Source organism: Eptesicus fuscus, chromosome 2 (genome assembly GCF_027574615.1).
Source record: "Eptesicus fuscus isolate TK198812 chromosome 2, DD_ASM_mEF_20220401, whole genome shotgun sequence".
Lineage (NCBI taxonomy): Eukaryota > Metazoa > Chordata > Mammalia > Chiroptera > Vespertilionidae > Eptesicus > Eptesicus fuscus.
In genome coordinates, this window is record NC_072474.1 from 21,346,616 (window position 1) to 21,373,503 (window position 26,888).

General features: G+C 46.8%; 1 protein-coding gene across 3 annotated transcripts in view; it reads left to right on the forward strand.

Annotated features, from left to right (window-relative positions):
- Nucleotides 1–26,888, forward strand: part of NEBL (nebulette) — a 382,588-nt gene that overhangs the window by 296,436 nt on the left and 59,264 nt on the right. Inside the window, exons 8-11 of one of the 3 annotated variants that reach the window (XM_054725859.1) lie at nt 12,129–12,242; nt 13,878–13,979; nt 18,085–18,189; nt 26,155–26,262. The exons of the other annotated variants lie outside the window; for them this stretch is intronic. Of the exons in view, the coding sequence (XP_054581834.1) occupies nt 12,129–12,242; nt 13,878–13,979; nt 18,085–18,189; nt 26,155–26,262 (429 nt within the window). The remainder of the gene's footprint in view (nt 1–12,128; nt 12,243–13,877; nt 13,980–18,084; nt 18,190–26,154; nt 26,263–26,888) is intronic. 3 annotated transcript variants of the gene reach the window in all.

Below are 26,888 nucleotides of genomic sequence, written 5' to 3' on the forward strand. Positions count from 1 at the left end.
AGACTAGAAATGGGGTGGGAGGTGGGGGGGCTAGAAGAGGTCAATGGGGGGAAGAGGGGACATACGTAATTCAATAATACTTTAAACAATAAATTAAAAAATCGATGTACTTGACTATAAAACAATTTAAAATTTTTTCCAATGGAAAAAGATAACATTTGCAAAGTCAATATGATATCATACAGTAAGTTTTATATGCTTAAAGTGCTTTCAACTTTGAAAATATCCGTTCTTCAAGTTTCAAATGTCCTAATTACATTTTACAATGAAGAGATGTAAATGAGTAAAAACTATAACTGAAGAACATAAAATTATAGAGTTTATCATATGGAGAAGGAAGTGTCTGAGAATTTTTGTAGTTGTTGTTGTTAATCCTCACCCACGGATATTTTTTTCAGTTGATTTTTAGAAAGAGGAAGGGTGGAAGGGGCAAAAGGGAAGAGAGCAAAACATTGATGTGAGAGAGGCACATCCGTTGGTTGCATCCTGCAAGCACCCTGACTCAGGCCGGGAACAGAACCTGCAACACAGAGTAGACAGACCTGAAAAGACTTGAGGGCCGTGGTGTGAAAATGAGACAGAGGGAGGGACACGTCTGGGACACCCAAATGTAAGTGTCTCATATTGATTGGTTTACAGTTCAAGGCACTTTTACTTACTAAACAACTTTGTGACTCAGGAGGCTGATGCTATAAAGGGACTGGGGACATTCTCATCAGGGCCGAAGTGCTTCTCATTCCCAATAATGCCTGTTGAAGAGGCGGGAAGTATTGGCAACCCTTCTGGTATTGCTTTAGATTTCTAGCATAACTACCTGACTTCTTAGGATTTCAGCTTTTTCTGGGGGCAACGATCCCGCCCTCAATTTTTTAGGAGAAGCAGCAGATTCTAAGAAAGCTGTCTGGTTTGGTTGAGTAGTTAAGAAATGGGCTCTGAACTGCCCGATTTGAATGCCTGCTTCTGCCACTTGCTCATTAAGTGACCTTGGACTCATTCTTAACTTCTCCATCTGTAGTTCCCTCAAAGGTAAACTGGGTGTGACAGCAATCCCCATTTTTTTTGGGTTATTTTGAGGATTAAATGAACTACTGTGAGTAAAGCACTTTAAGGGCTGCCCGGCCCATAGAAACACTACATAATTTCATAGGCATGATTTTGCAGTAGACGTTCAGAATAGTTTTCCACTTCACATTTTGACATGAATTCACATACAGAATGAAGCAGGAATAGTTAACATTGGCTCTTAGATGCTGGTCTTAAATTCCCTCCTTCACAATTTTATTTGAGGGTACTTAGAAGAAAGTCTTGATATCTGAGCTTTTATTTTTGCATTTTAAATTCAGTCACCCCAAATCTTCCCATTTGATTTCTACATAGATTTTAAGGCAGGTATAAAAAAAATCTCGAATCATTAGCAATGGATGATCAGGTACTTAAGCAAATTGTAATGTGCATGTTATATCTATCAGCTTTTTTTTCCCGGGGGTCCAGGGCTGCATCACGACCCGGGGGGGCGTGGCCGGGCACGGCCAGCAGCCTCCCTGGGGTCCCGGGACCCATCGCGACCCGGGGGGCGTGGCCGGGAACAGCCAGCAGCCTCCCGGGGGTCCCGGGACCCATCGCGACCCCGGGGGGGGCGTGGCCGGGCACGGCAAGCAGCCTCCCGGGGGTCCCGGACCCATCGCGACCCGGGGGGGCGTGGCCGGGCACGGCCAGCAGCCTCCCGGGGGTCCAGGGCTGCATCGTGACCCCGGGGGGCGTGGCCAGGCACGGCCAGCAGCCTCCCTGGGGTCCCGGGACCCATCGCGACCCGGGGGTCGTGGCCGGGCACGGCCAGCAGCCTCCCCGGGGTCCATGGCTGCATCGCGACCCCGGGGGGCGTGGCCGGGAACGGCCAGCAGCCTCCCGGGGGTCCAGGGCTGCATCGTGACCCGGGGGGGCGTGGCTGGGAACGGCCAGCAGCCTCCCGGGGGTCCAGGGCTGCATCGCGACCCGGGGGGGCGTGGCCGGGCACGGCCAGCAGCCTCCCTGGGGTCCCGGGACCCATCGCGACCCGGGGGGGCGTGGCCGGGCACTGCCAGCAGCCTCCCTGGGGTCCATGGCTGCATCGCGACCCGGGCGTGCGTGGCAGGGCACTGGCCAGCAGCCTCCCGGGGCGTGGTCCCCGGCGATCGCCACCCTCGCCTAAATGGCTGGTGCTGAGAGGGATCAATGGGGCCAATGGAAGGAGCAGGTGGTAGTTGACCACGGAGGCCATCTGCAGCAGCCGGATGCAGAGTTGGGGTCCACGTTCTCCAGGTTGGCCTCCATGGGGCCCGTGTCACACCCATTGTAGCCGAGTGGGCATGCTGGCATAGTAGCCCCAGCATGAGGCCAGCTTCCCAAGCCAGGCTGCGGAGGGAGGGAGGGCCTCTGGGCTGGGAGCACTCCCCGACCCCAGTGGACAGGGCACAGAGCAAGCAGCAGAGAGCTACTAGGGGTGGTGGGTGTGGTGGCCTGGCTTCCAAGAGGCTGGCTTCAGCTGCTGTGGCCTGCGCTGAGGTGGCTGGTGGTGGGGGCAACTGCGTGGGCTCATCCGAGGCTGGGGCACTGGGAGACGTGGGACTGCAGCCCAGAAAGCGAGGCTCAGGAGGACCTGGTCACCGACCCCGGGCATTGAAGCCGCCTCCTACAAGATGGATCCTAGCCTAGGTGTGTGGGAAGCAGGTTCAGGAACCTCTCCCTTTGCGGCGCCAGAGCCCAGGCCTGCCAGCACCCCAGAGGAGACCCCCACCAGGATCGGGGGCTTGACCAGTCTCTAAACCAGGGTGGCCATTAGCCCAGGCCTGCCAGCACCCCAGAGGAGACCCCCAACAGGATTGGGGGCGTGACCGGCCTCCAAACCGCCAGTGACCCTAACCCAGGCCTGCCAGCGCCCCAGAGGAGATCCCCACCAGGATCGGGGGCGTGACCAGCCTCTAAACCGCCCTCAGCCCTAGACCAGGCCTGCCAGCACCCCAGAGGAGACCCCTGACAGGATTGGGGTCATGGCCAGCCTTCAAACTGTGGCGGCCCCTAGCCCAAGGAGGCCTCCTGGCCGAGGACGCCTGAGTCTGTTCTTGACCTAGGGCCGGGCTCTCCCCGCAAGGGACTCAGAAGCCACCAGAGTCTAACTGCCAGTCTCTGGGAGTGCATCCACTGTCCACCAAAATGTAGGGCCATCAAAGCATTCAGTCTCAGTGCAGGCACAGGTCCGTGGCTGACGGGGTGGAGGCCAGACCAAAACAAAACAGCAGAAACACCCTGCCCACCTGGGCAGGTACTGCTGTAGTCCACGTGGCCTGGGCAGTGTAGAAAGCGCTACCTTCTTCCAGGTCCTGTGCTGGCACTGCCGCCTCGCTCACCCTCAAGCCCCCCTGAGTCCTGACAGCAAAGTGTGTGGGGCATTCTGCAGGAGTTGTGCCGTTCTGGGTGCTTTTGCCCAAAGACACACTTTGGGATGAATTCAGAGCCACATCTCATTTCCCATGAGACTGGAAGAACCATGTGAAAGGATTTTGACAAAAGCTTTCCACATCTCTGTTTACTCTTTTGAATCCATAAAATGACCTTAAAAAAAGCATCCGGGCCACCTAAGAAAGAATGCACTTTCTGGCCAGAGCACGCAGGATTCTTTTGCCCAACAGGTTAAAGGGAGCAGAGCTGGCCCAGTGGGAATGGCCCTGGTGCCCTATGAGGAGACCGGGGGAATGGGGTTGCCGAAATTCCATAAGCCTCTTGCCACCTTCTCCTTTGCAAACCACACCATCCAGATCCACCAGGACTGGAGGCAACTGGGAATCACAGCCGTGATTTGGGACATGGTGAGCAAATCTTGAGGGGCCTCTGAAAACATCTGCAACTGATTATAAGACTGGTCTTTATTTAAAAAGAAATAAAAGAACAGCTTTGTTGAGATATAACCCATATACTGTACATGTCACCTAAAGTGTACAATGAACTGGTTTTTTAAAGTAAATTCAGAGTGGTACAACCATCACCATGCTCAATTTTTAAATATCTTCATGACCCATCCCCTCCAAAAAAAACTTCTACCCATTGGAATCACTTTCCTGATCATCTTCCCCAAAATAGATTGCACTTTAAAGGTGGGTAAAGGAAAGTTGAGGGAAGTTAAAACACTGCACAAAGGATACTGTAAGATGACAAAGCCCAAAGTGAAGATGATGTGTTTTCTTTAAAAAAATATATATTTTTAAAATTTCAGAAAGGGAGAGGGAGAGAGAGATAGAAACATCAATGATAAGAATCACTGATCAGCCGAAACCGGTTTGGCTCAGTGGATAGAGCGTCGGTCTGCGGACTGGAAGGTCCCAGGTTCGATTCCGGTTAAGGGCATGTACATTGGTTGCTGGCACATATCCCGGTGGGGGGTGTGCAGGAAGCAGCTGGTCGATGTTTCTCTCTCATCGATGTTTCTAGCTCTCTATCCCTCTCCCTTCCTCTCCGTGAAAAATCAATAAAATATATTAAAAAAAAAAAAGAATCACTGATCAGCTGCCGCCCCAGGCCCCCTACTGGGGATTGAGCCCGAAACCCAGGCATGTGTGCCCCTGATCAGAATCAAACCTGGACTCTTCAGTCCACAGGCCGATGCTCTCTCCATTAAGCCAAACTGACCAGGGCCATGTGTTTTCTTCAAGTTCTGCGTGGTTGTAATGGTCCCCAAATCTATACTAATAAAAGGGTAATATGCTAATTAGAGTGGTTGTCTTCCGGACATCTTTCCAGACAAAGCCGCAGTGGCTACGAAGGCCAAGGCTCAGGCAGCCATAACCAGCTGCAGTGGCAGCAGCATTGGGGTTATGGGGGTGGTGCCTCCAGAGGGAGGCCAGACGGGGGGCCAAGGCACAGGCAGTTTGGGGTGATCAGGCTGATAGGGGAGTGCAAGGTAGGGGCAATCAGGCTGGCAGGAGATCAAGGTAGGAGTGAGCAGGCAGGCAGGCAGTGGGGTTAGGGACAATCAGGCAGGCAGGCAGGTGAGTGGTTAGGAGCCAGTGGTTCCGGATTGTGAGAGGGATGTCCAACTGCTGGAAGTTGGACATCCCCTGAGGGGTCCCAGATTGAAGAGGGTGCAGATTGGGCTGAGGGGCACACCCCCTCACCCCCCCAGTGCACGAATTTCGTGCACCGGGCCTCTAGTGTATATATACATATATATATATATATATATATATATATATATATATATATATATATATATATATATGTATATATATATATATCCTATATAATAAAAGAGAAACATGTAAATTGACCATATCTCCGCTATGCTCACCAGTCAATCAGGAATGAGTATGCAGATTAACCCAACAAAGATGGCAGGTTAATTTGCATAAGCAGGTGCCGAGCGGCCTGGGTCCTGGGAACATCCTCAGGACCCAGGCCACTCCTAGCCTATAGGCCCGCACGTAGGCACTGAGCGGCCGGGGTCCCAGAACGCCCCTGGCCACTCTGAGCCTATGGAAGCAGGTGCCAAGCGGCTGGGGACAGGGTGGCCGCTTGCATGTGCGCCAGTGCCAAGCGGCGGCCCGGGTCCATGCCTCCAGCCCGGCGCCCACAACGTGGGGCTGGCTGCTGGCCACAGGGGCGTGCTCCTCCCCCAGCCCGCGGGGACATGCCCCTAGCCCAGTGGACACAATGCAGGGGATCCTCTGTGCATGGGCTGCAGAGGAAACACCTTTTCTTTTCTTTTAAAAAAAATATATTTTATTTATATTTTACAGAGAAGAGGGGAGAGGGATAGACAGTCGGAAACATTGATGAGAAAGAAACATCGATCAGCTGCCTTCTGCACACTCCCCACTGGGGATGTGCCCCCAACGAAGGTACATGCCCTTAACAGGAATCAAACCTGGAACCCTTCAGTCTGCAGGCTGACGCTCTTATCCATTGAGCCAAACAAGTTTGAGCGTAAACACCTTTTCTGACCGCTCATTGGCTAAGCTCCCTATACGCTGCCACTTGCAGTGTTCTTGGTAACTTGGGGTATAAGAATCCAAGAAGGTGATCTAGGGTTTTTCCACCACACTCCTGGAGGAAAAAATGAAGGTCCACTGCTGGAGGGGCTAAGAAATGTCATATCCTGCCCTAGCCAGTTTGGCTCAGTGGATAGAGCCTCAGCCTGCCGACTGCAGGGTCTGGGTTTGATTCTGATCAAGGGCATGTACCTAGGTTACAGGCTCCTCCCTGGCCCGAGTCCAGGTCAGGGCTCATGCAGGAGGCAACCAATCAAAGTGTCCCTCTCACATTGATGTTTCTCTCTGTCTCTCCCTCTCTCTTCCACACTCTCTAAAAATCAATGGAAACATATCCTCAGGTGAGGCTAAAAAAAAAAGAAAGAAAGAAATGTCATATCCTATGAAAGACACATCTTGAAAAAGCCTAAAGAAAGTTGTCATTTTTTCATGGTGAAGGGACTGGAGTCCATGTTGATGAAAACACCTTGTTGGCTGTGGTGGCTGGCAGTGGCTGCAGCAGCGGGGTGAAGGGGCTGGCACCTTCCCCTGATCAGCCCGGTCATCTCCACAGAGGGAGGCCAGACTGCAGCTTAGGCCCGCTCCCTATGGGGAGCGGGCCTAAGCCATCAGTAGGACATCCCCTGAGGGCTCCCAGTCTGTGAGAGGGGGCAGGCTGGGCTGAGGGACCCCCCCAGTGAATGAATTTCATGCACTGGGCCCCCCTAGTATGTGTATGTGTATGTATGTGTGTGTGTGTGTGTGTGTGTGTGTGTGTGTATATACACACACACACACACACACACACACACACATACATATATATGTGTGCGTGTGTATACATATATATACACATACATACACACATATACACACATACATACATATATACACACATACATACACACACATACACACGTGTGTGTGTGTGTGTGTGTGTGTGTGTGTGTGTGTATGAAGACCAAATCAACAAATTTCTCAAGATCATCCACATTTGGTGCAAAATCAGTAAGATATTATTTTGTTATGAAAGTGAGGACAGAAATGTTATCTTGTCTAAAATTCAGACTTAAAATGTTACTGATTTTATGATTGAGTTTTACATAAGAATCTACTTTTTTTCTTGCTTGACAGAATTTCCAATTCAGTTATCCAATATTGGAAGGAATTAATGCCTATGGATATTTGGCATTATGCTGTTTACTTTTCATTTTCCCTAATAATTAAGCTATACTTATCACATTTTCCATTTCTTTCCTAATATTTATTTCTATAGTCATGATGAAAAGCTTTTGTTCAGGGTCTGCTTTTTTCTGCCTTTTCTGACTCATTGTGAATCTGAGTCATAGATGTTGTCATGAAGCCTATACTCCCTTGTGGTACAGAAGTCCGTCTTCAGACTGTTGAAACACTGCCTGGTCCAGATGCAGTACTAAAGAACAAGTTTAAGTTACATCATTGTAATTGAACAGTTCCAGTGTTTTCTCTGAGTGTGGGCCTCTAAAAGTCCTGCCAAGTCTGTTAAAATTTTTTAGAATACTTAAGACATTTAACCCTAAATACCTATTCCCTTTTTTATAAAGTTGGTAGCCTAGCCGATTTCTCCCAGTGGTTAGAGCATTGCCCGTCCACTGAAGGGTTGCAGGTTTGATTCTGGTCAAGGGTATGTACCTCGGTTGCAGGCTTCATCCCTGAACATGCGGGAGGCAACCAGTCAATGTGTCTCTCTCACATCGATGTTTCTCTCTCTTTCTCTGCCTGTCCTCCTCCCTTACACTCTCTCTAAAAAAGCTCAATGGAAAAAATATATCCTTAAGTGAGGATCAACAAAGAAAAAAACATTGGTAAACATCAGCAACATAAGATATAATATTCATCATTCAAATAAAATCAGTCATAGGTATAAGTAACTTTTATTTGTTTCCGAAATAATTGATTTAGGTAAGAGATACCATTGTGTCTTAAAACCACAGCAGAATCACCCAATACCTTTTTTTGTCTCATAAAACTGGAGATTCTTTGTTCCATGTTTGAGTCACCAGTTATAATCAAAGAAAAGCTTTGCCTTGATCCCTTAGAAAATGCGAGTGTGCATGAAGAGGTAGACACTCAGATGTTTGAACTGTGTGTTGAAAATAGGAGAGAATGCTGGGTACGCAGGTGTAGTTTGTGAGTTAACAAGTCAGAAGGTGAGCAATAGGAACCATTTAAATCATTTGGCTATTTTCTTGGTTCCCTTATGTGCAATCCTTACAGAAAGAGGTAAGAAATAGTTGGGTGTCAGTGTCTGGTAAATGTATTTTTTAATATAATGCAGTTATCTTACTTTGTGGCTAATTAATGAGGGAAATTCTTGCATTTTTCTTTCTTAAGCACTTTTGAATCAAATCATGCAAAGTACTGAAGGTTAGAGTAAGATAAATTTCACAACACTTTGCTCATTATTACATTCATTATAAGAGTATGAATGACAGGTGTACTTTAAATAATTAGTCCCACACTACAGAAATAACCTAGAAGGGTTAGAGAGCATTTTAAAATTCAAATTTTAAGGTGTGTAGCCTAATGAAAAACAGTGGTAGAAATCTTCAAAAATAAAGTTCTCATTAAAATCTGTTTTAACACAGAACATGTATGTGCCCATTTATTTCACCAACATTTTGATGTAGTGACAAGTCTTTTTCTTCATAAATGAATCTTCAGTTTGGATTTTTGTTTTTGTTTTTTCTTGCAAATCATACTCATATTGCATTGTTTATGATTTGAATTTTGAAAGACATTTTAAAAAGATATATTGCTAATCTATCTGAGCTATAGAATCCTATATATCCTATACAATAAAGAGGTAATATGCAAATTGACCATCACTCCAACACAAAGATGGCTGCCCCCATGTGGATACAAGATGGCCGCCACAAGATGACTGGCAGGGGAGGGCAGCTGTGGGCGATCAGGCCAGCAGGGGAGGACAGTTAGGGGCAATCGGGCTGGCAGGGGAGCAGTTAGGCGTTGATCAGGCTGGCAGGGGATTGGTTCGGGGTGTTCAGGCAGGCAGGCAGGCGAGCGGTTGGGATCAGGCCTAAACAGGCAGTTGGACTCCCTCGAGGGGTCCCAGATTGGAGAGGGTGCAGGCTGGGCTGAGGGACACATACCCACCCCATGCATGAATTTCATGTACTTGACCTCTAGTCTTCTAGATATTTATGCCCCTTCCTGGCTCTTCTGGTTGTCTTCACCACCCTTATTTTAACAATAATTTCTTTGAATATGTAATTGCCTTCAGTAAGTCTTTCAGAGCAATAATATAGTTTTCATAGAGATAATAAAACTCTTTTTGTAGTAAATTTGTCAGTGTTCATAACATTAAGTTAAATTATCCTATCTAATAAAGAGGGAATATGCTAATTGACCCTCACACCCTCACAAAGATGGTGGTGCCCACAGCCAATAAGGAGGGAATATGCTAATTTACTGCTACGCCCTCAAAGATGGCAGCTCCCACAGCCACAAGATGGCAGCGCCCAGTCCCCTCAGCCCTGCCTGGGCGGCAGGTGCACCGCACGGCCGGGTCCACCCCCAGGCGGGTCTGGCCGCTCCGTGTGCCTGCCTCTGGAATCCTCCAGTCCCCTCAGCCCTCCAGCTGCCCAGAGCTGGCCTGAGATGAAGGCCAGCCTCAGATGGCAGCTGCCCAGCCACCCAGGGCTGCCCAAGGCTCAGGTAACCAGGACTGGCTGAGGCTTGTGCTGCCGGCAGTGGCAGTAGCAGAGGTGTGATGGGGGTATTGCCTTCCCCTGATCATCATATCGAGTCCCGCCCCTTAGGGCTCCTGGACTGTGAGAGGGGGAAGGCTGGGCTGAGGGACCCCCTCTCCAATCCATGAATTTTCATGCACTGGGTCTCTAGTGTAATTATAATAAGTACAACTAGCATAAACAGGATTGGGGACAAACTCAGTTGACTCCTAGCCAGCTTACAGCTAGATTACAGCATACCAATAGGAGCAGAAATGCTGGAGCTTACTTCTAAACGATTTGTAAGTGTGTGATTCAATCAGATTTGCTTTGGAAAGAGATTACTGACACCAATTTTGACAGAGTGTGTCTGGGTCTTATCATTGTTTCCATCCTCAGGTAAGAACTCAACTCAGGCTCAATGTTTAATGAGTAGAGGAAGGAATTAATTATTACAACTTGGAGTGTTACTGCTTTTCAGAAATGTACCTTTACTCAGGAAGAGTGAATGCCAGGTTTAATGACATGAGAATTTATCAGGTTAATTTCCAAGTCACACCTCTCTCTGTGTTGCGTGTGCTCCTAGTGTAGTCATGCTGGGACTATATGGTGCACAAGGAAAGTACGCTGGGCTCTGTGGGCACAAGGATTATATAACCTGTATTTGCCATTTAGCTGATCCATAACTAAGACACTCACGTTGCCTGGGGTTGGGGAATATGCACAATCAAAAGAAAACTTGGTGCAAGCCCATAGTACACAGCAGGATCAGCTGATTAGTTAAATAGCTACCAGCCAAGAGTGTTCTGGACACCACGGCCATCAGTCAGCATGATTTACTCAGTAAGTGGAGAGTGTTGGTGCGTCTGGCTGAGTCAGGATTTCCATTCAAGGGGAAATCAGTGGAGACAGCCCACCCTCATTGTCCAGGGAATAGGGGTTAGGCACTAAAAAGCTAGAGAGAAACAAAATCACCAATTAAAAGAACTTGAAGGTTCCTTAGCAAAGGGGTGTTAAGGGTGCAAAGACAGTGAAATTGTGTGTTTAACACAGGGGCAAATATGGCAATTTTTTTTTGCATTGGTGCCAGCTACTTTGGAAAATAGTGAATGAGCTCCAAATTTATTTCATTGGTGATATTGTCCACAATTTCAAGACATAAAATAATTTCTTTTAATTCAAAGTGTTTCTTGTTTTAGGGAGACCTCCCCAAATAATTAGAATAAATGAGGTTTTGCTTCAATTTAAAAGGTAATGTGAATATCAGAAAGTTTATTGGCAAATGGAACCACAACAGAAAATATTTGCTGTAAAGCATCTTGAAATATTTTCCAAAAGTACTCCTATCAAAATTTTATTAGCTCTCTTCCATAGATTCCAGACACATGTCCCTCAGAGAGACAGCACAGACTCAATTAAAATAGCCATCTCCAAATTACTTTTTAATAAACACTCTTTTAAGGTACAGCTTACTATGTACGCATAAAGGTACATTATGAGAATGTTGTAAAATATTATAAGAATTATTACCATAAAAATGTTATAAGAGAACAAAACAGCTTACTTTTGCTTTTGAAGTCTGTGCATCCTTTCCTGGCTACAGGAATCAAAGGGGATGTGAAATTTGAGTAGTTAGTCTTTTGTTTGTTTGTTTTTGGTAAAGAAATTGTGTCTATAGTCCAGTTAGTTCTCATAGCATACATTCATTTTCCTCTATCCATGGAGAAAAGTACAGTTCTATAGAATAACTTGATAATGCTCCTTTGGTTGCCCTAAGATTACTTATAAAAATAAGAAAATAACTTAGAATAAATATTAGAATTAGTTTTATTGCTGAATACAACTTTGGAGTTGAAGCAGAGGAACAAAAAATGACATTAATTAGACCCAGGACACGTTAGAAAGTGTAGTCCCTAAATATGAATTTTTGAACAAATGGGAAATGGTGAGAAAAACCATGATACAAAGCATGTTTTATATTTGGAACAATTCCCTTAGGAAAATTAATATTCAAATTCTGGGGCTTAGGATCTTTTTTCTAAATGTGGAAAACTTTAATTCATTTATGGTCTAAATTTCTCATTAATCATAGATTATAGGAATGCAGAAATGGAAAGTGATATTTAAAAATCCTGAGACTTAGTGCATCTTGTTAATAGGATTTGAGTTCATGCCTAATTGCATTTAGGATCAATGTTCAAGTAGAGGTTGTTTTTTTAATAAAAAAATTATGCCTAATTAAACTTAATATGTGTGAAAATATGAGGAATTTTAAACTTTGCTATCATTTGTTTTTAAGGTAGCTTTTTATCTGATCTAATTACAAATCAAATGTGCTATTTTGAAAGTGTAATGATAAATGTGCTACTAAATTTATCCTGTTTTTTTTCTTTTATGGCAGATTAAATACAAAGAAAAATTTGATAATGAAATGAAGGATAAGAAACATCACTACAATCCCCTTGAAAGTGTTTCTTTTAAGCAAAGCCAGCTTGCCACTGAGCTGGCGAGTAATGTAAGTGTCCCATGGCTGGTAATTCATAGAAAATTATTTTCAATATATTTTGATTTTTGGTTTCTCAGAGTTGGCTGTGTTGTAATGAAACAAAACCATGTAATTTCCAACCAATTTTAGTTTAAGAACTGAAGCATATTTTCTTGAAGCTTTTATTTTTGAGAAAAAAAATGTATTATTATTATTTACTATTAATAGTTACTAATACTAATTAGTTTGTATAAGAATAGTATTGCTAATAAGACTTATGTCTGATCAAGAGTAGAAATAGATTGCAAAGTTTTGCAGAAAAGTAGTGTGTAGTATCATAACTTAGTGATTATGATAGTAGTTAACTCATATAATAATACCCATGAAAGGAGGCTTATTGTAAAGTGCTACCTGGTACATGCTAGTTTAGCATAAAGAAATTTTCAGAAATTGTACCTGTAATGGCTAACAATTCCTTTCTTATCCATTTTGTAAATGTTGTAATACTTCTTCACAAGATTTGTTTTCATTTCATGTGTTTTAAAATAATCAAGTTCAAATTTACAAGAAAAAGTGTCTTAATTTTTTATTAGAAATAGGCAGAGTATAAAAGCAAACATAGAAAGAAACTGACCATTTTGCTATATTTGCAGGATGTATAGAGCACCTTTTCAAACATTAAGATTAATTGTTGTTGAACTGTTGCTTTGTTAGGTCATTTACACTTTGAAACTTCTGTCATGTCCTGGCACTTCTATCTTACTTTTATTAATGTTTACAAGGTATTGTGTTCATTAACCAATATTGTTATTTTGTTTGTCACCAGAAATTGAAAAGGGTTTTTCTGTCTTTTAGGACCACTGGGAATATCAAAATAATTTCTTTTTTATATATTTGTGTGTGTGTGTGTGTGTGTGTGTGTGTGTGTGTGTGTGTGTAGGTAAAAACATAATGCAAATAAAGTTGGAATATACTTATAGGAACCTAGAGCATAGTACTGAAAACACAGGTTTAGAATCAGATTGCCTGTATTTGAATCCTGCTCTATCTCTTAATATTATACCTTCATCTTCCTGTGCCTCAGTTTCCTCATCTGTAAAATGGGAGATACTTAAAGTACCTACGTACTAGGATTGTTATGGAGACTAAATATCAGTACATATAATCAGTACATATAAAGTGCTTAGAAAAATGTTTGGCACAGAGTAAGTGCTCAATACTTGTTCTATTTTTAATATTTTATTATTATTATTACTGATATTATTATATTTCCAAAGCAGGTGGTAAAAAGATTTATATGGCAATAGCACGATAATACCAAAAGCTCCCATATTGCCACAAAGCACAATCAAAATACAGTAGTAATTTCTCTTTATGTTTTGCAAGCAGAATTTCCATTAAATTTACTCGATTCTGCTTACATCACCCCTTTTTTAATACATAAAACAAAAAAAGAAAGAATTATCAAAATATATTCAAGTCCCTAGAAATAACTCTTTACAATGCATTCAGTAGTAAATGAGCTCCATCTAGTGGCTATGTTCAATTCATCTGCCAGTTTACCACTAACTAGTACTTTATGATGTATTAAACATGATAATGGCAATAATGCAAAAGCATATTTTCTCCTCCTAGATGGTATTGTGTTCCATGTTATTTTCATAGGTGAAGTACAAGAAAGACATTCAAAATATGCATGATCTGGTTTCGAATCTCCCAACCTTGTTTTTAGACCATGCTTTGAAAGTCAGCAAAATGCTCAGCCGAGTAAGTGGGTTGTGGCAGCTGTAGATGTGTGGCTTCCTCCAGCCTCTATGCCTGCAGCGCTCTTGAGCGTCCCTGCTTCCTTAGGTGTGGCCGGGCACCACTGTTCCCTCAGTAACTAACTCGTTGAAAAGTAGTGGTCTGCTCGCGTGTGTCCCACCAAAGCTGTAGCTTTACAAAAGACTTACCTCTCCCCCCACCCCCCCGCCCGCCAACCCTGTAATATCTTCTGAATGCAAACTTTCTTTTATTTTTTTAAGTATATTTTATTGATTTTTTACAGAGAGGAAGGGAGAGGGATAGAGAGTCAGAAACATGGATGAGAGAGAAACATCAATCAGCTGCCTCTTGCACACCCCCCACACTGGGGATGTGCCCGCAACCAAGGTACATGCCCTTGACCGGAATCAAACCCGGGACCCTTGAGTCCGCAGGCTGATGCTCTATCCACTGAGCCAAACCGGCCAGGGCTGAATGCAAACTTTCTTATTGAATAACTACACTTCATAGTTCTGTCTGTCTTTCTTCTTCTCCTTTCTTCTTCTGTATTCAGTTCAAGGCTTTAGAAGGTCAGGCTCTTAAGTCACAGATCTTTTATTTTATGCAGGCCAGAGCAGAGTGTCTGATGTTTAATAGGCTTCAGTGACAAAAAAGTGTCTTAGTCTAATTTGTATTTTCTCTGAAAAGAAATCCTAAAGGTTTTGACACTTTACTTTTGGTCTCGTAAAGGTTCCCAATTTTCTTCAGAGCTACTAAGAGTGGAGGGTGATTTCTTCATGTGCTGATGACAGTGTTTGGCTGTCCCACCAAGTGGGTTATTGCATCAGCACTCACTTCCTGGATGCCGTTTCAAACACGTAGCGATGTCACTGGTGCTCATAACTGGCGATCTGGCTCACCTGTGCCTCCATTTCCTACGTCCGAGAATGCCTCATGGTGGTGATGAACTCTAATTTGACCTCAGGCTATTCTATGTCTATTTTAATAATTACTCATTCACTCACCCATTCACTCAAATTATCCAAATTTATTGAATACCTGCTTTGGTCCAGGTACCGGTTAGATGGAAGGTATGATGGGCAAGGAATGTGGAAAAGTGAAGAGAGTTGTCTTCAGGAGATGTGCCCATAGTGATAGATTTAAAAGAGCTGCAGTCAAAACCTGGTTCCCAAACTATTTTTTTTAATATTTTATTTTTATTGATTTCAGAGAGGAAAAGAGAGGGAGGGAGAGGTAGAAACATCAATGATGAGAGAGAATCATTGATTGGCTGCCTCCTGCACACTGCCTACTTGGGATTGAGTCTGCAATCTGGGCATGTGCCCTGACCAGGAATCAAACTGTGACCTCCTGGTTCATAGGTCAATGCTCAACCACTAGGCCACGCCGGCTGAGCTGGTTCCCAAACTATTAAATAATGAGATACAGCTTCAGTTCAGGTTTGAAAATGTCTACCCTTGGCTTGATGTATTGAAACTTGTGTTCATTATGTAGTGATCCTCCTTTTTCCACCTCCTCCTGCAGTGCACTGTGCATGTAAATAATTCATACTCGCAGATCATTTTGATCAGTGTTTTTTGAAGGAAGAGCAGCCCATCATTCTGTTTAGTCTTTGAACAGAGAATGAAGGTTAGAGGGCTATCAGGTCCAGAACGAGACTCAGTCCCAGGACACTTAATTCATGCTTTCCTACTGTTCCAGGAAACGTGCTCATCTGTCCACCTCTGCACACATTCCTCTGCTCCTTGAGTGTCTGTTTCAGTTCCAGGTTTCCCCCCATGACTCATAGGTATGCTTCCAAATTCAATACGTGTCTGTTTTCTGAGCTGCTTTGCTCACGTTCAGTCGTTGTCCAGTTTTGATCCTTGCACTGGCATTTTGCCCTTGACTATTCCTCATCCATACTTGGGTTAAATTTCCTTAGGACATGAGGATTCATGTGGAAATATGCCAATAAAAATATCTTGGTGGTAATGAAAACACTTGGTAGTTGGAGGAATATGTGCCAATCATAGGCAATATTTCTTTTCAAGAATATTGACTTTTATTATAATGGTGAAAATCATAGCTTAATATAAATTGTTTTTATCATCTCTTCAACAGAAAAAAAACCCACCTCACAAAGTCATATATTACCTTTATTTTATATACCACTTTTAAAGTTTAAATCTCTGTTCAGGTGGTGCTTTTGCCTTAGATTATAGACCATTTGCCCCATAGTAGAATTGTGACTTAATGATTACTTCACAAGAGAAAAAGTTTAAGTCTCATAATGCATTACTCTAAGGTATCTGTTTATTAAAATTGTATGATCATATATTGGCTCAAATTTATTGTACATTAGAATTGCCTTCTTTTAAATTTTAATGTAAAGAGAATTGGAATTTTGTAGATTTATAAAGGCAACTTAATTTTATTGAAAGATTGAGTAAGAGAATGCTTAATAAAAAGACATTCTGCCAGAATTAGTTGTCATTTTGTTATAAATGGATGTTTTTAAAGACCTCTAAATGTCTTTAGTATAAATCAACATTTCATTTTATTTTAATGCTTAGTGTGTAGAGTGAAATTAGTGCTCATGAGTTTGTGTAGCTGTACTAATTACTTTTTTGAGGGAACATTTCCCCCTGGAAAATAGAACTCCAGTAGCTTTCAGTTTATAACTTTGCATAAATTATAAGTATATATGGCGTGTTGCTCTCTGCAACTCCCACTAGGAGGCAACAGAGACTATTATATAAGGAACAGCAAGTACTAAAAGCTCTTTTGCAGATCTTAATTCAAATAGGTTTTGTTTGCTTATTTAATTCTTAAAAATAGGAGTTTCTGAAATTCTCCATAGCTAAAATAGATCATTGCTTTGGGGATGATACTCATTGACCTTTTCTCAGGATAGATTTATTATTCCAGACATAATATCCTGGGCTTCATTAGTTCTTGATTTTAACTCTCTTCAGTCAAGATGTACGATGTGAACATTATCATGAGCTTCCTGGGCCTTTTTTCTCCCTTTATTCTGGTTAGAGTTTGGGGACACACACATCACTCTAACTGCCTGAAAGGGCCCCGGGGACCATTGTTGTATCTCTGTGGAACCTCCCATCTCTGGCACTGGGGCCTCTTCCTGTTTCCCTCTCAGATGGCTGGAGCATCTGCTAAGACCCGATGTCAGTTTCACTATGGCAGACCTTTCCTGCTTCCTTTCAAATGCTGCTCACCTCGCCCCCACTCTACACAAAGCGCCATTGTCACTGAAATCCTCACTGCCTAATGAGCAGCCAACTTTAGCTCAAGTCTCTGTGGCCTTGAGTCCTTGAGGATCACCATTTACTTCCAAAAGTCTTTCCCAAACATGGCAAAATAACTGTGTCCAATAGCCAAATATAAAATTATGAAGTAATTTTTGTCTTATTGGTGACTGTTTTACTTAGAGACCTGTAGCTGCCAAATTTGGCATTCTTAACCATTCTGGTATCTTCCAAATTCACTCTTTTGTCTGTATATTTAAGTAGTCTTAATTCAATTTCTTTACCCTAAAAATTCAATTGTCTGTATCTAGTTTCTCTCTCAGATACTTCCTAACCTCTCCTTTGAGGACAATTAGTTGAATCATTTCTCACTCTCTCATTGTCCTTATGACCATCCACTTGCCTCATGGCTGAGAAGTATACATCTTCTCTCTGTCTGCCTCCAACTTTCCTTTCCTCTGTCCTTTCTTCTTTTAGATGCTGTTAAACACACACCTGTTCTAGGATAAGGGCAGGACAACTCGCCTCCATTTTGCTCAGCTTGCCTATGTACTCTAGTCTCATGCCTGGCTTTTCCATTGCCACTCCCCAGTGTTGTGACTGTCTTTTATGTTGTATTTACAGCGAATTGTCCTCTGCTTCTCTTGAGTATTTCATATGCTGTTCACATTGGCCACCTAGAGCTGGTCTATGTTGCATTGTCGGTTTATCTCACTGCTAGAAATCCACATGACCAGCCGACTGCCGATGGGAGCTTTCCAGCTCCTGTTGGCTTGTGTTTTTCAGTTTGCATTCCTAAGTATTAGTTACTCGAATCAACCTCTTTTCTTCTGAATTAATTTTCATGTTTTCTATTTTAGCGAGAGTATAGAAAGCTTTTTGAGGAAAACAAAGGCCTGTATCATTTTGATTCGGACGCTGCAGAACACCTGCACCACAAAGGCAACGCCATCCTCCAGAGTCAGGTATGTGCCCTCCCACCTGGACCCCTAACCACCCAGGGCCATGCGCTTCCCCCGAGAATGTGAAGCTGCTGAAGACACGTGTACCCTGAGAAAGTGAATGTTGCTTCTGAAAATCTCAAACACTCTTCTCTCAGTATTTATTGAGTTTGGGAAGCTTAAACCATGTTTCAATGTGCAGGCATTCTATCACATGACAGTAAATTCACACAATTTAAAACGTACAATATATGAATTAAATGATGATCAAATCTCATGATAATTTCAATTTTTATTGTGTACTGATTTGTCATTTTGTGCTGCAAAATTAATTTTCCAGGCACAAAGTTTATGATAATTTCTCGGTTCAGTTATAAGTATTATGAAAATGGTAAAACTATATCTTGCCAGTATAGTCAACATTAATGTTTCTTTCAATTGTGAAATTCTATGTATTCCCTGAACAAAATTTTAAAAAATATTTTCCTTCTTGCACACTTTGAAGTTGGTATCTATGTATTTTTTTTTTGTTCTGCGTTCCAATAGTTGCAAAATATGTCATGCCAACATCTATTAAATTAAATTTTGCATCACTCTTTTAATTGTATCCTGTGGAACATAAATTTAATAATGATTTGACACCCCATGTTCACTATGTAAAAAATACACAAACTAGCTCTTCTTTAAGATATAGAAATTGATATTTTTTTCTTAGCACTCTTATTTTCATTTCATTTTTTTCCATAAAATTTTATCGTAATATAGTATGTTATTATAGTTAAAACACTTTCATTGATCACTCTGTCATACTTCCTTGAAATAAAAATATGCCTACAAATAGGAATTTAAAAATTTGTTAAGTTTCCTGGTACTGTAAAGTTCTAAGTATTGAGAAATATCTTTTGGATTTAATTACCATTAAAATTATTATTATTATGCAACTTAAGAAATAATTTTATTAATTATTAAACAGAATGTAAATGAAAGTACATTTCTGAATGAAATGAATCATGATCAAACTTTTCTATGATTTTAATTTTGTAATTTTTATATTGCTAAAAAAGCCAACTACCTTGATAGCTTATATACTAGTATATTAACTAGGGGCCCAGTGCACGAATTCGTGCACCTTGAAAGGAACTGTGGGTGGTGAGGCTGCAGTGGGCATAGGGGTGGGTCTCGGCCCATTCACCACGCTCCCGCCCAGCCCCTCCCGCTGCATCGCCCCCCCCATCCCCTCTCTGCCAGCAGCCCTGCTCCCGCTGCCACTGCTCCCATGCGCTGATGGTACCGGCCCCGCTGGCACCCACTGATGGCATGGAGCAATTGGGGCTGGCGCCAGCAGTGGGTGCAAGTGGGGCCAGCACCTTCAGTGGGTGCCAGCAGTGGCTGCTGCCCCGATGCTCCTCTGGAACAGGGGGAGGTGGAGAAGCCCTCAGGGTCGATCGGGGCTGACAGCTGTTGCTCGCACTCACTGACAATGCCAAGGGATCAGGACTGGCACCGGGCACTGGCAGCGGGTGCAAGTGGGGCCGGTACTGGCAGCAGGTGCAAGCGCAGGGCAGGACAGCGGCACGCACGGGAGCAAAGAATTTTCAGTAACCACCAGAGGCTCACCCTGATGACAGTGACCAGCACCCCACTTTGATCTGGCACCCCTGCTCACCTGCTCCACCATCCCGCCATGGCCAACGCCCGCAATGTTCCGTGCACACCCCCTGGTGGTCAGCGCACATCATAGTGACCAGTTGTTTGGTTGTTCAGTTGTTTGGTTGTTCTGCCATTCGGTCTATTTGCATATTAGGATTTTATATATATAGAATATATAGATGTTTTTATGATTATTGGAGTGATGATATTGATCAACTTATAAATGGAAATGAGATAAGGATTAGTTGTAATTGAATTAAATAATTCATGATATCCTATATAATAAAAATGTAATATGCAAATTGACTGAACGGACAAACGACCAGTTGGCGGGGGCTGGGGCCGGTGAGCAGGTGGTGCCAGGAGCATGCCAGCAGGCAGAGGGAGGGGACGGTGATGGGGTGGAAGGCAGCAGCAACCGTCAGCTGCGGAGGGGTGATGGGGGAGGGGGCAGGTTGTGCCGGCCAGAGCCATCCCCTGATTGGCCGCCTGGTCACCTCCTGCAGAGGGAGGCCAGTGACGGCAGTGGTGGGGTGATGGGGGTGGCTCTGTCCTCTAATCACCCACCCAGTCGCCTCCTGCAGAGGGAGGCTGGCAGTGGCAGCAGCGGCGGGGTTATGGGGGTGGCGCTGTCCTCTGATCGGCTTGTCCTGTCACCTCCTGCAGAGGGAGTCCGGCGGCAGCAGCTGGGTGATGGGGGCGGCGCCATCCCCTGATCACCCGCCCAGTCACCTCCTGCAGAGGGAGGCCGGTGGTGACGGCAGCGGCGGGGTGATGGGGGTGGCACCGTCCCCTGATGGGCCTGCCCCATCCGGTGGCATCAGCAGGGTGATGGGATCACCTGGCCTGGTTGCCTCCTGCAGAGGGAAGCCAGACTGCGACTTAGGCCCACTCCCCCAAGGGAGTGGGCCTAAGCCATCAATAGGACATCCCCTGAGGGCTCCTGGACTGTGAGAGGGTGCAGGCTGGGCTGAGGGGACCCCCCCCTCCCATCCCTGAGTGCATGAATTTTTGTGCACCAGGCCTCTAATCTTACTTTATAATAGAGTAACATGCAAATTGACCGCACCTCCGCTATGCCCATGATTGGACCTGCGAGAGGCAGGGGGCGGGACTCCGGGTGCCTATATGGCCGTTGAGAAAACCAAGATGGCGGCCGCCAAATCCTCTTAGTTCCCCGGGTCCTGGGGAGCGATGGCAACCCTAGAGGGGCCTGGTAGGGAAAAGCCAGAAGCCTCCCTGGGTCCCCGGCTGGATTGAGATGGGGGGGCGAGGCCGGCACGGCCAGCAGCCTCCCCGGGGTCCAGGGCTGCATCGCGACCCGGGGGGCGTGGCCGGGCACGGCCAACAGCCTCGCCGGGGTCCAGGGCTGCATCGCACCCGGGGGGGCGTGGCCGGGCACGGCCAGCAGCCTCCCGCGGGTCCGGGGACCCATCGCGACCCGGGGGGGCGTGGCCGGGCACGGCCAGCAGCCTCCCCGGGGTCCAGGGCTGCATCGCACCCGGGGGGGCATGGCCGGGCACGGCCAGCAGCCTCCCGCGGGTCCCGGGACCCATCGCGACCCGGGGGGGCGTAGCCGGGCACGGCCAGCAGCCTCCCGCGGGTCCCGGGACCCATCGCGACCCGGGGGGGGCGTGGCCGGGCACGGCCAGCAGCCTCCCGCGGGTCCGGGGACCCATCGCGACCCGGGGGGGCGTGGCCGGGAACGGCCAGCAGCCTCCCCGGGGTCCAGGGCTGCATCGAGACCCGGGGGGGCGTGGCCGGGCACGGCCAGCAGCCTCCCTGGGGTCCCAGGACCCATCGCGACACTGGGGGGCGTGGCCGGGCACGGCCAGCAGCCTCCCCGGGGTCCAGGGCTGCATCGCGACCCGGGGGGGCTTGGCCGGGCACGGCCAGCAGCCTCCCTCGGGTCCTGGGACCCATCGCGATCCGGGGGGGCGTGGCCGGGCACGGCCAGCAGCCTCCCTGGGGTCCCAGGACCCATCGCGACACGGGGGGGCGTGGCCGGGCACGGCCAGCAGCCTCCCCGGGGTCCAGGGCTGCATCGCAACCCGGGAGGGCGTGGCCGGGCACGGCCAGCAGCCTCCCGGGGGTCCCGGGACCCATCGCGACCCGGGGGGGCGTGGCCGGGCACGGCCAGCAGCCTCCCGGGGGTCCCGGGACCCATCGCGACCCCGGGGGGCGTGGCCGGGCACGGCCAGCAGCCTCCCGCGGGTCCCAGGACCCATCGCGACCCGGGGGGGCGTGGCCGGGCACGGCCAGCAGCCTCCCCGGGGTCCAGGGCTGCATCGCGACCCGGGGGGGCTTGGCCGGGCACGGCCAGTAGCCTCCCGGGGGTCCCGGGACCCATCGCGACCCGGGGGGGCGTGGCCGGGCTCGGCCAGGAGCCTCCCCGGGGTCCAGGGCTGCATCGCGACCCGGGGGGGCGTGGCCGGGCACGGCCAGCAGCCTCCCCGGGGTCCAGGGCTGCATCGAGACCCGGGGGGGCGTGGCCGGGCACGGCCAGCAGCCTCCCGGGGCGGGGTCCCCGGCGATCGCCACCCTCGCCTAAATGGCTGGTGCTGAGAGGGATCAATGGGGCCAATGGAAGGAGCAGGTGGTAGTTGACCACCGAGGCCATCTGCAGCAGCTGGATGCAGAGTTCGGGTCCACGTTCTCCAGGTTGGCCTCCATGGGGCCCGTGTCGCACCCATTGTAGCCGAGTGGGCATGCTGGCATAGTAGCCCCAGCATGAGGCCAGCTTCCCAAGCCAGGCTGCAGAGGGAGGGAGGGCCTCTGGGCTGGGAGCACTCCCTGACCCCAGTGGACAGGGCACAGAGCAAGCAGCAGAGAGCTACTAGGGGTGGTGGGTGTGGTGGCCTGGCTTCCAAGAGGCTGGCTTCAGCTGCTGTGGCCTGCGCTGAGGTGGCTGGTGGTGGGGGCAACTGCGTGGGTGCATCCGTGGCTGGGGCACTGGGAGACGTGGGACTGCAGCCCAGAAAGCGAGGCTCAGGAGGACCTGGTCACCGACCCCGGGCATTGAAGCCGCCTCCTACAAGATGGATCCTAGCCTAGGTGTGTGGGAAGCAGGTTCAGGAACCTCTCCCTTTGCGGCGCCAGAGCCCAGGCCTGCCAGCGCCCCAGAGGAGACCCCCACCAGGATCGGGGGCTTGACCGGTCTCTAAACCAGGGTGGCCATTAGCCCAGGCCTGCCAGCACCCCAGAGGAGACCCCCAACAGGATTGGGGGCGTGACCGGCCTCCAAACCGCCAGTGACCCTAACCCAGGCCTGCCAGCGCCCCAGAGGAGATCCCCACCAGGATCGGGGGCATGACCAGCCTCTAAACCGCCCTCAGCCCTAGACCAGGCCTGCCAGCATCCCAGAGGAGATCCCTGCCAGGATTGGGGTCATGGCCAGCCTTCAAACTGTGGCGGCCCCTAGCCCAAGGAGGCCTCCTGGCCGAGGACGCCTGAGTCTGTTCTTGACCTAGGGCCGGGCTCTCCCCGCAAGGGACTCAGAAGCCACCAGAGTCTAACTGCCAGTCTCTGGGAGTGCATCCACTGTCCACCAAAAAGTAGGGCCATCAAAGCATTCAGTCTCAGTGCAGGCACAGGTCCGTGGCTGACGGGGTGGAGGCCAGACCAAAACAAAACAGCAGAAACACCCTGCCCACCTGGGCAGGTACTGCTGTAGTCCACGTGGCCTGGGCAGTGTAGAAAGCGCTACCTTCTCCCAGGTCCTGTGCTGGCACTGCCGCCTCGCTCACCCTCAAGCCCCCCTGAGTCCTGACAGCAAAGTGTGTGGGGCATTCTGCAGGAGTTGTACTGTTCTGAGTGCTTTTGCCCAAAGACACACTTTGGGATGAATTCAGAGCCACATCTCATTTCCCATGAGACTGGAAGAACCATGTGAAAGGATTTTGACAAAAGCTTTCCACATCTCTGTTTATTCTTTTGAATCCATAAAATGACCTTAAAAAAAGCATCCGGGCCACCTAAGAAAGAATGCACTTTCTGGCCAGAGCACGCAGGATTCTTTTGCCCAACAGGTTAAAGGGAGCAGAGCTGGCCCAGTGGGAATGGCCCTGGTGCCCTATGAGGAGACCGGGGGAATGGGGTTGCCGAAATTCCATAAGCCTCTTGCCACCTTCTCCTTTGCAAACCACACCATCCAGATCCACCAGGAGTGGAGGCAACTGGGAATCACAGCCGTGATTTGGGACATGGTGAGCAAATCTTGAGGGGCCTCTGAAAACATCTGCAACTGATTATAAGACTGGTCTTTATTTAAAAAGAAATAAAAGAACAGCTTTGTTGAGATATAACCCATATACTGTACATGTCACCTAAAGTGTACAATGAACTGGTTTTTTAAAGTAAATTCAGAGTGGTACAACCATCACCATGCTCAATTTTTAAATATCTTCATGACCCATCCCCTCCAAAAAAAACTTCTACCCATTGGAATCACTTTCCTGATCATCTTCCCCAAAATAGATTGCACTTTAAAGGTGGGTAAAGGAAAGTTGAGGGAAGTTAAAACACTGCACAAAGGATATTGTAAGATGACAAAGCCCAAAGTGAAGATGATGTGTTTTCTTTAAAAAAATATATATTTTTAAAATTTCAGAAAGGGAGAGGGAGAGAGAGATAGAAACATCAATGATAAGAATCACTGATCAACCGAAACCGGTTTGGCTCAGTGGATAGAGCGTCGGTCTGCGGACTGGAAGGTCCCAGGTTCGATTCCGGTTAAGGGCATGTACATTGGTTGCTGGCACATATCCCGGTGGGGGGTGTGCAGGAAGCAGCTGGTCGATGTTTCTCTCTCATCGATGTTTCTAGCTCTCTATCCCTCTCCCTTCCTCTCTGTGAAAAATCAATAAAATATATTTAAAAAAAAAAAAGAATCACTGATCAGCTGCCGCCCCAGGCCCCCTACTGGGGATTGAGCCCGAAACCCAGGCATGTGTGCCCCTGATCAGAATCAAACCTGGACTCTTCAGTCCACAGGCCGATGCTCTCTCCATTAAGCCAAACTGACCAGGGCCATGTGTTTTCTTCAAGTTCTGCGTGGTTGTAATGGTCCCCAAATCTATACTAATAAAAGGGTAATATGCTAATTAGAGTGGTTGTCTTCCGGACATCTTTCCAGACAAAGCCGCAGTGGCTACAAAGGCCAAGGCTCAGGCAGCCATAACCAGCTGCAGTGGCAGCAGCATTGGGGTTATGGGGGTGGTGCCTCCAGAGGGAGGCCAGACGGGGGGCCAAGGCACAGGCAGTTTGGGGTGATCAGGCTGATAGGGGAGTGCAAGGTAGGGGCAATCAGGCTGGCAGGAGATCAAGGTAGGGGCGAGCAGGCAGGCAAGCAGTGGGGTTAGGGACAATCAGGCAGGCAGGCAGGTGAGTGGTTAGGAGCCAGTGGTTCCGGATTGTGAGAGGGATGTCCAACTGCTGGAAGTTGGACATCCCCTGAGGGGTCCCAGATTGAAGAGGGTGCAGATTGGGCTGAGGGGCACATCCCCTCACCCCCCCCCCAGTGCACGAATTTTTGTGCACCAGGCCTCTAGTCTATATATATAAAAGCCTAAGTGACTGTTACGACTGGATGACCGGATGACTGGCTGGTAGATATGACGCTCACTGACCTCCAGGGGGCAGATGCTCAATGCAGGAGCTGCCCTCTGGTGGTCAGTGCACTCCTACAGCCAACCTCCTGCGGTCTCTCCCCTCGGCCAGCCAGCCCTGATCGGCCCTGATTGGGACTGGGTGAGACAGGGAGGGAGGGACCCCACCCATGCATGAATTCATGCACCAAGCCTCTAGTTATTAAATAATGCCTAGTGAAACTGAAAGAAATCACAGAAGATCTCTACATGTGTTTTACTTGATGTCTATGGAAAATTCAGCAATCCCAGAAAATACTGTCATCCTTTTGACAAAAAGAGAGAGAATCACAACTATGTTTTCTTTTCTTGTTCATGCTTTACCGATAGACATTCCAGCTATCACAGGATCTCTCTCTCTGTCTTTCTATATACTAGTATATGTGTATATACATATATAGCCCCATGTATATGATATGTATCTATATATGCCATGCCAGCTATTTAAATACTTTATTCAAGTCCTAGAACTACATTATTTAGTAATTCTAAATTATTTTTATTTCTTAACAAGTTTCAATCTTACCTCTTTCTTTGTATGTCATTAACTATAGGAAACTCAGGAATCAACCTCAATGGCCAGAATAATGCAATTTTTAGAAAAATGATCAATTTGGGACATACTTATTTTACTTTGCTCTATTTGCATAAGGGCTCGTGAGCTTTATATGCTTTTTATATTTTTTCAATAAAGGTTAAGTACAGAGAAGAATATGAAAAAAATAAGGGGAAATCGATGCTTGAATTTGTTGAGACACCATCCTATCAAGCTTCAAAGGAGGCCCAGAAGATGCAGAGTGAGGTGAGTCCCTTTGGTTTGTTTTCAACTATTCAACACATATTTGATGTTTTATCATTGAAAGGAGCCATGGAAGTGGATCAGAATGTTTACTGGGTCCAGAGGACCCTGCACAAGGAGACCTAGGAAATCACAGTCTGGATCTAGGGACCTGTCTGGGTCATTGGGCCCTTAGTTTTTCCCACTTGGGTATCAGGCCACGTGAACTCTTAACGTCCCTCCTCAGCACTCACATTCTGTGACTATGAAATTGACACTTTCAGGCTGTGTCCATGTGGGCAAAGTCAAAAGTTTCTTCCCCACTTATCCACTTCATTCTCCACTTAAGCTAGTACTAAGCCTCCTCCACATATTTCCCTCACTGATTTTGCTCTGTCCCAGGATGATTTCTTCTGTTCCTGGTTTTTTAATTTTTCTTCCTATTTTGAGTTGGGGGGCAGGGAAGAGATACCAAACACAGGAAGTTTTGTCTGCAGCCAACATCCCAATTATGTGGGTACAACAAGATTATTCCTTCAAAAGCTTAGAAATAATGGGCAGTGGTATCCGCTGATCTCACCCCCAGCTCTACTTCAGGAAGGCTCAGTGGACAAGACCTTTTCTGTTCGCCATTAACAACAGGAAAACAA